Source organism: Mandrillus leucophaeus, unplaced genomic scaffold (assembly GCF_000951045.1).
Source record: "Mandrillus leucophaeus isolate KB7577 unplaced genomic scaffold, Mleu.le_1.0 Scaffold448, whole genome shotgun sequence".
Classification (NCBI taxonomy): domain Eukaryota; kingdom Metazoa; phylum Chordata; class Mammalia; order Primates; family Cercopithecidae; genus Mandrillus; species Mandrillus leucophaeus.
Window position 1 is genome coordinate 2,213,933 of NW_012104787.1, and position 12,201 is coordinate 2,226,133.

At 36.2% G+C, this 12,201-nt stretch overlaps 1 protein-coding gene across 2 annotated transcripts in view; it reads left to right on the forward strand.

Annotated features, from left to right (window-relative positions):
* The window catches only part of EIF2S1 (eukaryotic translation initiation factor 2, subunit 1 alpha, 35kDa), a 28,244-nt gene extending 16,147 nt beyond the window's left edge, over window positions 1-12,097 (forward strand). For both annotated transcript variants that reach the window (XM_011994234.1, XM_011994235.1), the window contains exons 3-8: window positions 250-329; window positions 2,268-2,419; window positions 6,249-6,355; window positions 7,183-7,280; window positions 8,044-8,187; window positions 8,894-12,097. In XM_011994234.1, the coding sequence (XP_011849624.1) occupies window positions 250-329; window positions 2,268-2,419; window positions 6,249-6,355; window positions 7,183-7,280; window positions 8,044-8,187; window positions 8,894-9,019 (707 nt within the window). In that variant the 3' untranslated portion in view covers window positions 9,020-12,097. The remainder of the gene's footprint in view (window positions 1-249; window positions 330-2,267; window positions 2,420-6,248; window positions 6,356-7,182; window positions 7,281-8,043; window positions 8,188-8,893) is intronic.
* The last annotated feature ends 104 nt before the right edge of the window (window positions 12,098-12,201 follow it).

A 12,201-nucleotide genomic window follows, 5' to 3' on the forward strand; every position in this document is an offset into this window, starting at 1 on the left:
TCAGGATGCTCTGACTAGTAATACATTGCATATATTCCAAAATCTGGAATCCAAAACACTTTTGGTCCCAAGCATTTCTGATGAGGGATACTCAGCCTTGTAATACTTATGCAGTATTTTGTTGATATGATTTTAGTAGGAAATAATTGTAAGTATGCCAATCAAACACTTAATTTGGTCTTCAAAGCTGGTTACAATAGTGCAGTGGCACCTGGACAGAGATAAGTTTTTCAAAATTTTTTTGTACAGGATATATTGATTTGTCAAAAAGAAGAGTTTCTCCAGAGGAAGCAATCAAATGTGAAGACAAATTCACAAAATCGAAAACTGTAAGTTGATCTTTGAGTCAAATTAGTCCACTATCTGTGAGTTTAATAAATAATTTGAAATCTTAATTTCAAAAGAGTATGACTACGGTGTTTTGTTTTGTTTTTTTATCTCATACTGCTGCTACCTTAAAGTATTGCTTATGATCTAATATTCTCAAATCAATACTAGAAGTGTTTTGAAGCCATTTTAGGTTACATTAACTGTGGGTGACTTCAACTGGTTTAACTTGTTTCCAATTGGAATGCCTCATAAAATACGGGTTTTTTTTGTTTGTTTAAATAGAAATGAGGTCTTGCTATTTTGTCCAGGTTGGTTTCATACCCTGAGCTTCAAGTGATCCTTGAGCCTCAGCCCCGCAAAGTGCTGGGATTACAGAAATGAGTTAATGCGCTTGGCCAAAATACAGTTCTTGATTTTCAACCCTGTTCTGGGATAAGGGTAACAGAGATAGCCAGCTGTTATATGTTAAAAATGAACAGGGGTTTATAAAATGTCTGTGAATCCAGGAAAGCAAGGCAGAGGCCTGTTACTAGTTTTGGGTTTTTTTCCCCTCCACTAGTTTATTAGGATTATTTCTTTTTACTTTTTTTCTTATTTTTGCTGTTACTTCCTACTTGTCATCCACAGTAAGCACCAGCAAAGCAAAGATAGCCGTTTAATTTCTTCACATTTCTTCTGTCAGTGTTTCTCTTTTCTCAGGCCCTGTTTAAGTTATCCTTCATCCTCTACATCCTCAGTTCTGTGTGTATGTGAGACAAAGTCTCGCCCAGACTGGAGTGCAGTGGCACAATCTCAGCTTACTGCAACCACCTCCTCCTGGGCTCAAGCGATCCCCTCGCCTCTGCCTCCCAGAATGTTTGAGATTACAGGCGTAAGCCAGTGTGCCCAGCCTATCCTCAGTACTTAGTGGTACTGTTTGTATTGCTTCTGTTTTCTTTGCCCTTCTCTGGTGTCTGTTCTTTTCTGCTATGAGTGTTTCTGTCCTCAAGATAAAATATCAAAAAAAAAAGTTTCAATGAAGAGATTTTTAAAAATCTTGCTTAATCCCAGTAAGAGAGAAAATGAAGGTCTAAAAGCCATCAGTTACCCAAACCATTTCCTTTGTTTTAATGATGTATTTACAGTTATGCAGTGTGGTTTACACATTTGAAAACACTGTCAGTAAAATCTCTTCTTAATAAACTCTAGGACCTTACCACTTAGAATGTAGTCTCTGAACTAAGAGCATTGGCATCACATATTTTTTAGAAATACAGACTCTCAGGTCCCACTAACTTTTGAGAAGCACTTTTCTGGGAAAATTCCATATTTTTTTGTCTCCTTAGGATATTATTAAAATGAGTGTGTTAATAGATCTTATCGAGATGTTAAAATAGAAGACTTATTCAATGTCAGTATCTTTTCTCACTCAATTTTTATGTGTAACTATGATGAAGACCTTTTTAATACTTTTTCTCTGCACCCTATGTTAATTTTAGGAGGTAAGAAAAAGTTTGGCAGGTGGGTAAGATTACAGAAAAAAAAAAAAAGAGCTTTTAATCCTGATTCTGTCCTCATGAAGTAATAACAACAACTTGTATTTGTATAATAGTTTTCCATTTATAGTGTGTGGTTTCTGTATATTTGATCTATGCGAGCACTCTCTGTAGTAAGGAGAGATACTAGTATCTTCTTTTTCCAGAGGAGGAAACAAGTTCAGAGATACTGTGTTATTGTCAAGACCTGATCCAGGTCTTAGGACCCTAAATTGTATACTGTCTCTACTTTTTATACCCATTTAAAGTGAATATTCCCCTATGGAGAAAGAACTTATATGGAGATCTTTTGTTGTTAAGGAATTATTGTAGTAAAATTATGTTATTTATTAAAATGTAAAAATATTTATTTTTTATAGATCCCTTATCTTTGAATTATTAAGCTTTTCATTTTATTTCTAGGTTTATAGCATTCTTCGTCATGTTGCTGAGGTGTTAGAATACACCAAGGATGAGCAGCTGGAAAGCCTATTCCAGAGGACTGCCTGGGTCTTTGATGACAAGTACAAGAGACCTGGATATGGTGCCTATGATGCATTTAAGCATGCAGTCTCGTAAGAATGCCTTCTTGACTCTCCTTCTACCTTGCTATCACAACTCTTAATCTGATATTTAACAGCACAGCATCCATGTATAAAGTACTTGCCAATTTTAGATTAAAATATTTTGTGTTGGCCAATAAATGGGCCAATCCTATATGGTCAAGTCTGTGTAGTTTTATGTATCATAGTTATGTAGATTCATAAACTATATGGTTTATCTCAAAAATTTTCCTTTCCTGGTTATTGTCCTAAGTGGCTATAGGACTAAAGAGCATGTGTCACCAAAAACTATAACCTCTTGTTTGCTCTATCTCTTTTGACTCTCCTTTGACTTTCAGCCCACACCACTTGACCCAGTCTTCCATGTAGCCTTAGCCTGGGCCTTACTATCACCAGGATTTGCTCTGCCACTAAAATCTTTAATTCCCACTTTCTGTTCTTTTGCCCCAGCCTCCTATTCATCTAGCTCTCAGTTGGTCCTATTATTTGTCATCTTAATTCTGTATGTTAGGCTCTGATTCCAAACCTTTTTTCTCCCTGTCTTTTCACCATTTCCTGCCTTCTCTTTCTTATCCAACATAGGCACACCATGATCCATCATTTCAACGACTTTCTTGCCATTATTATGAGCTTTTGCCCTGTTTTCCCTTCTGATACATCCAGCCTTGGATCGATGTTCCGGCCTTCTCTGTACTTGTAGAGTGCTGCTAGGAAAAATCACAGTCTTGCAGGTTGGTCCACTGCATATTCATGGTCTCCAGCCTCAGCTATTCCACATTCTCTCTGCTCCTGGTCAGTTCTTCTATAGTGGCTATTTTAGAGCTTTTCCATGTTCTTCCTCGGAAAACCACTCTATCCCTGTTTCCTGCCTCTTGGCTGGTATGCTCACTACCTGTTTTATTTTATAAAGAAAATAGAAACCATTGCACAAGAACTACTTTTCCACTATCTCAACAAACTTACATATCTCCGTCCCACCTGTCATTTCTTCCTATGCTGCTGTCACTAGAATTTGTGTCCTTGCTCTCAAACTAATCTTGCCACCTGTGCCCAGCCATTGCTCAGAGATCTCTATCAGTCACTTTTTCTCTTGGGTCACCTTTCCCTTTATTGGTTTTGCTCCATCAGCATAAAAATATCTCTGGTTTCTTCCATTTATGCTATAAAACACACTTCTCAACTTTTCCTGTACTTTCTGTTGGAGCAAACACTGCGTCCTCTGCTTTTAACAGCCACACTTGGCTGTGCATGGTGGCTCATGCCTGTAATCCCAGCACTATGGAGGCTGAGGTGGGAGGATTGCTTGAGGCCAGGAGTTGGAGACCATCCTGGGCAGCATAGCAAGACCGCCATCTCTAAAAAAAAAAAAATTAAAAGTAGCCAGGTGTAGTAGCATGTGCCTGTAGTCCCAGCAACTTGGGAGGCTGAGGCAGGAGGATCACTTGAGTCCAGTGATTTGAGGTTTCTGTGAGCTGTGATTTATGATTGCACCACTGCACTCTAGCCTGGATGACAGAGTGAGACCTTGTCTCTTAAAAAAAAAAAAAAAAAGCCAGACTCTTTCAGTTCTCTACACTTGCTGTCTCTTTACCTCCCACTCCTTCCTAAACGTTAAGGGGTAGAGGGGAGAAAAAAAGAGAATAAGTAGGACCCAGGACCGTTAAGAGTCCCCCAGCAAGCCAACTCATCTGGGGTTCCAAATCCCTTCAAGTTTATTCTCATGTGACTTTTTATTTATTTATTTTATTTATGTATTTATTTATTTATTTTTTGGTATATCACGTGGTAGAAAAGGTGGAAATAGTAATAATGACTAACATTTATATAATTCTAACAACGTATGGTATAAATGCTATTATTATCCTTTTCTTACAGTTGAAGAAATTGAAGCTGAGATTAAGTAATTTGTTCGAGGTCACACAGCTAACAAATCATAGAGCCAGGCAGTATTCAAACGCATGCATTCTGGCTCCAGCAGAGTTTGCACTATTAGCTATTAAACACAACTTTATATTTCTGTCCTGCAGTCCTCAGTACATTTCTTAATTTCTCTCAACTGTCATCATCTGGCCTCTTTAGTTACCTCTTTAACTTCTAGCTCCAGCAACCCCTTGTTACCACTAAGCCTTGGCATGTGTTACTCCCTTTTCCTTAGCACTCTTTTCTTCATTCATGTAGGGACTGTCCAGATTTAACTAATGCTAGTTCTTTGCATTTTTTTTAATTACATAAAATTTCTCACATAGTTGGAAACAAGGTTTTACCTTTCCAGACTTACTTTCCTCACTTATCAGTGATAACCACTATTCTGAAATTATTATGTGTCAATATCATTTGTTTTTATTGTTTTACTACATACATGTGTCTATAATCGTTATTTAAAATGTAACCTATTGTATCTTTTTGTAGCTTGCATTTTTACATATAAGGCTTTTACTAAGCAGGATTCCCCCACATTGATAGGTGTATACTTGATCCATATTAATCTCTGTATAGTATTTCATTGTGAGAATATTCTTTATCTGTTTCTATTAGAGTTGTTTAGGTAATTTTCCCTTTTGTCCCATTTGTCGAACAGGGCTGTGATGAATACCGTATGTGTCTCTATATGTAGTTGTTTCAGAGTTTCTAATATATATGCCTAGGAGTGGAATTGTTGGGTCATAGGATTGATTATATATCTTTAAACTGACTTGGTTTCACCAAATTATTCTTCAAATTGATTCTACAATTTATATTCCCTCTAGCATTTGTATAAGTATTCCTATTTCCCCTCATCCTTGCCACAATTTCGTATATATCTGATTTTTTTTTCTCCTTTTTCTAATCTAATGAATTCACAGTAGTATCTTCTGATTTGCTTACTCCTGATTGTTGGAGAGGTCAACAGTTTTTCATGTTTATTGACCATTTGTATTTCTTCTATGAAACATCTGTTCACCTCATTTGCCCATTTTCTGTTTGTCATCTTGTTTCATAGACATTTATGTTGGTTTGTCTTCTTGTTACTTTGTTAGCTGAGTAAAAGTTCCCTCTACCCAAATTCTCTTGCCTTTTATTCCTAACAAGACCCCTTGCTTATTAAGCCTGAAGCTTCCTCATGCTATTCCTTTTTTATATGACGTAACTTTCTTTTTTTCTTTTTAATAGAGATAGAGGTCTTGCTATGTTGCCTAGACTGGTCTATGAACTCCTGGTCTCTGTGATCCTCCTGCCTCAGCCTCCCAAAGTGCTGGGATTACAGGCATGAGCCACTGGTGCCCAGCCTTGTGTATCATAACGTTTTTACAATAGTTCTACCTTACTTTTTACAGTGCTACTCCTCTTTTAGTCTTATTTCATATTTTCATCTGTTCACTCATTCAACAAACATGCCAGTTAATAAGACCCTGGTCCCTGTCCTGTGGCACTTAGGAAGGTCAGATGAAATGCTACTTTTTGCATGAAGCCCTTCCTGACCTCATTAACTGGAAGTAATACCTTCCTCTCCTGATGCCCACAGATGTACTGTTACATTTAAAAATTTTTCCATGTTTTTTTTTCTATTCAAGCTAGATAATAAACTCCTTGAGGCAGGGACAGCTAATTGCATGGAAGTAATCAATTATAGTAGAATATTAGATGTGTTAGGCATTAAATTGCTTGTTCTAGTCAGATCACTAAAATGTTGATTTCACTAATAACCAGTTGGGGTATAAGTGCAAAGCTAAGATTTGAATTCTAGTTGTGACACACTACAGCCTTTGCTTAACTATTGTATGCATTGTTCCATGGTGTTTGGTTTCACATTTATCAGTAATATAACCTTGACCTTTTGTTATTTATTTATGTTTTTGACCAGAGACCCATCTATTTTGGATAGTTTAGATTTGAATGAAGATGAACGGGAAGTACTCATTAATAATATTAATAGGCGCTTAACCCCACAGGCTGTCAAAATTCGAGCAGGTAAATGATTTTCTAAATGATTTTTACTATATTTTGCATGCATCAAAAAAGCTATTAAATAATGAGACTTACCAAAGTATATGTTGCTACATCAACATCTATAAATTTTTCTAAATGTTTGTTTTTTATAACAGAAGCTTAAGAAATTATTTTGGCTTCTGAATCATAAAATTTATATATTGACACAAGTAGAAACAGTCTTGTGAGTTCAGCTAACCTAAAGGTAGCCCTTTTTTTAAAAAGAGGGGTTTGATTGTTTTGTTTAGTACATACTTTAAAATATTCCAAATGTTTACAAAGATGGGACATACCATGCAGAATTTTCTCCCAACTAGCCTTTTCCACCCAGTGTATCATAGGTACCCTTCCATTGCAGAACATAGGAATCTTTCTCATTCTTTCTTATGCTAGGTAATGTTTCATAGAACAGATAAACCTTAACATAAACCAGTCCCCTCTTGATGAACATGTAGGTTGTTCCAGTTTTCTCACGTTACAAGAAAAAAGCTACAAATTAGCACCCTTATATTATACATACGTACCCATTTACACAAATGTTCTTCAAGACAGATTCCTAAAAGTAGAATTTCTGAGTCAAAGGGTAATACAATTTCTGAACCGTTTTAGATAAATTGCAGTTACTGTTAACATTCCATCTTTACCACACTCCTCCTTACCTCCATTTTATAAATAAGGAACTGCAGTATAGAGAGGTTGGATTCAGGGTATTTGAATACTAGTATATCTGCCACATGTTTGATTTCCTTTAAACTTTTAAGTATTTTTTGCATTTTTTGGTATCAACTTTTGAACTTTTGTAATTGTAGATATTGAAGTGGCTTGTTATGGTTATGAAGGCATTGATGCTGTAAAAGAAGCCCTAAGAGCAGGTTTGAATTGTTCTACAGAAAACATGCCCATTAAGGTGAGTTGTCAGTTGTCTCCTCCCGACTGAAATGCCCACCTAAACCAAATAGGATCTTTGATCTTTGTTTCGATTTTTTTTTTAATCATGTTTCATAACAAAAGTGGGTTTTTTTGCTCTTAAAATTGAGCAGTGGCTCTTGGTAATATTTCTAGATATTTGTGATTTATGTTTAGGCTTTTTTGGTTTCTACTGTTACTATCACAGTGGATGGAGATTCCTATTGGTAGAAAGCCAGAGATGCCAAACCTCCTTTACAATAAAGAGTTGCTGTGCCCAAAATACTGATAGTACTGTAAAAAAGAGTAACACTTTCTTCTATCTGTACACATACAAATTTTATGAGGTTTGATCAGAATCTTTCATTAGTGATAAAATTAACTGGATGATTGTAACTCAGAATCTCGTAGAAGGATTCTTCCATCACTTTAATTCAGAGACAAATTATCCATTATACTGATGATAACTGCAGTTAATTTAGCCACCAAATGTAACCCAGAAATGATAATTCTTTGTATTCAGTATTGCAGTGGACTGTTTATACTGCATTAGATCCCTGTATTGATTTGCTTTTGCTACATTAACAAATCACCCCAAAACATAATTGCCAATTCTGTAGGACCCTAAATTTCTGTCCTGTAGAATTGGCAATTACATTTTGGGGTGATTTGTTAACACAGCAGATTAATAAAACCTCAAGCATCCTAATAGTTGTGGGTTCTATAGGTACATTCATAATTGAATTTCTGTCTTTCTCTTTTAGATTAATCTAATAGCTCCTCCTCGGTATGTAATGACTACGACAACCCTGGAGAGAACAGAAGGCCTTTCTGTCCTCAGTCAAGCTATGGCTGTTATCAAAGAAAAGATTGAGGAAAAGAGGGGTGTGTTCAATGTTCAAATGGAGGTGAGATCAATAGATTCATTTTTAATAATGACTCAGGAGGTTTCTAAAAGGAGTTCTTATAGGTAAATAAGAGCTGTCAGCCTTGGAATGTCATATTGTAGGATGGTCATTCAGGCCTTTGATCACTAATGGTGTTAGGGGTCACCCCCCACCCCCAGCCAGGAGGAAGGGAATAAACAATATAAATGAGAAGTTTTTTTATTGTTTGAATTTGGATGTGGCGTATCTAAAATTTGATCTCACAATTGGGGAAAAAAAAGTTGTCTCCTGTCTTTTCCTTATCCAACAAGAAAGAAACGTGTGTGTGTGTGTTATATAATGGTTCCTTCTATGGAAAGGACTAGTAAGCTAGTAAGTAGTAGTTTGAGCCTGGAAGATGGTTTTTTTAAACAGGACATCTATTTGTGGTCTTGAAAGATACAGCCACTGGGGTTATTTCATGTTTTCAGTTTTAGCTTATAAAAATGAGAGAAAATAATTTTCCATTTTAATACATACATCCTTTTTCTATACTATTCTCATAAGTTTCACCTATTATTTATGTAATGGAATTTATTAGTAACGTCACTCAAAAGTAAACAGATATTATGATAGAGTTGTTAGAAAAGTGTTAAAGAGAGAAAACATTAGGCAGTAATAGTATTGAAATTAAATTTGTATAGTATTTACTACTTCAGTTTGAAATTATAATACTCTGCTTCCACAGCCCAAAGTGGTCACAGATACAGATGAGACTGAACTTGCGAGGCAGATGGAGAGGCTTGAAAGAGAAAATGCCGAAGTGGATGGAGATGATGATGCAGAAGAAATGGAAGCCAAAGCTGAAGATTAACTTTGTGGGAAACAGAGTCCAATTTAAGGAACACAGAGCAGCCCTTCCTGGCTGTAAATCCTAGACTTGAAAGTTTTCCAGTATTGAAAACTTCAAAGCTGAATATTTTTTATTTCTAAGTATTTAAATGTTCTAACAGATCGGAACATGAAATGCCCTCCTAAGTGTCAGCTGTTGTCACACAGTAGCTCCAACACTTTGAGCATTTTTAAGGGAGTGGCCTCATTTCACTAGAGACAAATCTTTAACAATAGTTCTAAAATTGGGCTTGTGATTTCCATTTCTGATGTCTCCAGATTGGCACCCCTTTCTAGTTCAATGCCTCACGAGATTTACCAGGGGCATCCAAAGCAAACAATCCCAATCTTTCTATATAAAATGTATTCAAACAAACATCAAATAAATTTCTGGGATATTTAACTATAGGCTTCTTCCTTCTTGTCACCAGTTAAAAGCATTTTGAATACTAAGACCCTAATTCTTTTATCCTTATTTTAGTCTTGACGTGGAACTGTAGGAGCAGGTGAATAAAGGATCTCTATAACAGATCCTTTCAAAAGAAGAGTTTAGAGAAAATAAATTTAACCACAGTGCAAGTTGACCCTTAGCGGGACAAAGCCTTAAAATGCAATGGAAGAATTAAATTGGTTCTGTGCCTTTTATCTATTCGAGATTGATGACAACTTGTGTGAGAGAATTTATCACACCAAGTCCTTATTGGTATAATAAGCTACTTGCCTTGAGTTTATAATTTAGGGTGGTAAAGTATGTTTTTAAAATTTAAAAAGCAGCTGCCTTTTTTAGTTGGAGTATCATCACCCAATTTTTGATTTTTATTCGTGATATCTACTAGGTGCCACCTAGAGCTCCAGTTCTTTATAACAAAACAGGGATCTGTTTGAACACTTACTGTTGTTGGTTTTTTGGGTTTTTTTTTTTTTTTACATGTTTCCATTTCTGTCTTCAAGAACTAGTTTGTACATAATAAGTTTCATAGGTAACACATTATTTGAAGTTACAGCTACATTTAGTCGGGTGTGGAAAATCTTGAGTTGCTTTGGTCTGCTTGTCTTCATAAATTTATTCTGTTATGATACTTGAGGTACCAGTTGTATTTAATTTTATTCATTATCCCTAGATAGCTATTAAGATACTTAGATTAGACCTAACCCACCATAGTCAATCCAAGACTAGACTACTCAATATTAAAGGGTCTGGAAAATAGAAGAGAGTGTTGGGCAGATAGTTTGTACCATTTATGAAGGTTTGCTCCTTTGTTAAATTTAGCAGCCTGTACTAGCTTTTGAAATCCAAAAGTTTTAACTTCCAATGGCTGGTTTCTGAGAGAGTGCCATGATTGCTAGCCAGCATTCCACATTGGGAATATGTAGAGGAGAACCTGGATGTACTTAAGAGTGGCACATAATTTCCACTTCTGTCTGTTGAGGCATCAAAAAAACAAGTTTAGAAAGCTGGCAACATGAAGAATGCATTCAAAATATAACAGGTGCTCCTTTGTTGTACACAGAGGAATTTTTTTTTTTGAATTTTTTACTGAAATTTGTTTTACTTCAAAAGCCATAACTTGAAAAATACTGGTGGCATCGATGGTGATTTTTATCCCACGTGGGCCTTTTGCTCAGTTCCATGACAATTTTGTAAGTTGACCCTAGCCAGAGAATAGATCAGTATTTCACTGATACCATGAGGAAAAGAACAAACAAAACTTAAAGCGTGCATACACCTTGCTAACCTAAAAGCAGTGACAAGATAAATATGAGGACAAGTTATACACCCAGTTCTGAATAACTTGAAGAACAGGCTTGGCAAAGAAGTAAGTTTATCCAAATCTTGACTTTCTGCCAGGCACGATGGCTCATGCCTATAACCCCGGCACTTAAGGGGCCAAGGCAGGAGGGTCACTTGAGGCCGGTGAGCTGTGATCACTCCAGTGCACTCCAGCCTGGGTGACAGATCAAGACGCTGTCTCAAAAAAAAAAAAAAAAGCCAAAAGTCTTGAATCTCCCATCAAAGCCTTTTCATTAAAAATACGATTTCATCTACTCCCCACTGTACCTTTCATTGATGTCAAGTGGCTATCAATTAATATAGCTGAAAATTAGTGATAGTTTGGATCTCATTTATGCATAAATTAATTGAGAATGAGTAATGGCCAGGAGAAAATACGAATATTCAAACCAGTTTTTATTCTTTCTTTCTTTTTTTTTTTTTTTTTGGCAAATGGTGTTATATTGCCCAGGCAGGTCTCGAAATCCTGGGCTGAAGCTGTCCTCCTGCCTCTGCCTCTATAAGAGTATGAGCCACCATACCCCACCCAAACCATTTTTCATATCAGTTATAGCAAAACAAGACAAGCCAGTTCTTAAGTGAATAATGTTCAAAGATAGATCCATAGAGACATGCTAAGCACTACATCATGGTAAGCAGAACAGTTAGTACTCAGCTGCCATACTCCAGCCATTCTACTTTTACACCAAGAACAAAATGCCTGGAGATTTTTTTAAAAATACAAATGCCAGTACCTTGCCGAGACTTGTTCACTGATTTGCCCCAACCCCAAGGTAATGGTCATCTACTTTGCAACCTATGGAGATCCTGATAGCTCCCATACAAAGTGAGGCACACGTGCCAATTTGGAGGCAGGAAGCCATCAAACTAAATGTAGTTTAATTCAGATAAACACCTATCGATATTCAAAAGGCAAAACAAAAAAACTAATTCCAAGGGCATTAGACCTTGGTGAAATGCCAAATGGAAAATGGTGCTTTAAAAGGTAGTCTCTTACCATATAAGGAATAAGTAAAACATTAGCTTGGGATTTCTCATTATTCAGGTCAATGTTTTAGACAAGATTAACAAGAGACAGTTCGAACTATTTAAGAGGACAAATTTTTACTTAAGCACTTTGAAGTATCCACTCCCCTTAAATGTAAGTTATGTATTTTATCTGTTGATTAAGGGGAGGTCCAAGCATTTGTACTTGGCAAGAATGCTGGCAATAGCTTGTGCCAGATTACTGTATAAACTTGAAAGGAATAAAAATGTTCTTAAAAAGTATTGTATGATACAGACTTTTCACTACAGATTAACCTCCCAACCGGTGAAGTTTCTTGGTACCTATTTGTCTCAGCTTATGTTCATTTTAAAACCAAAATTTAATG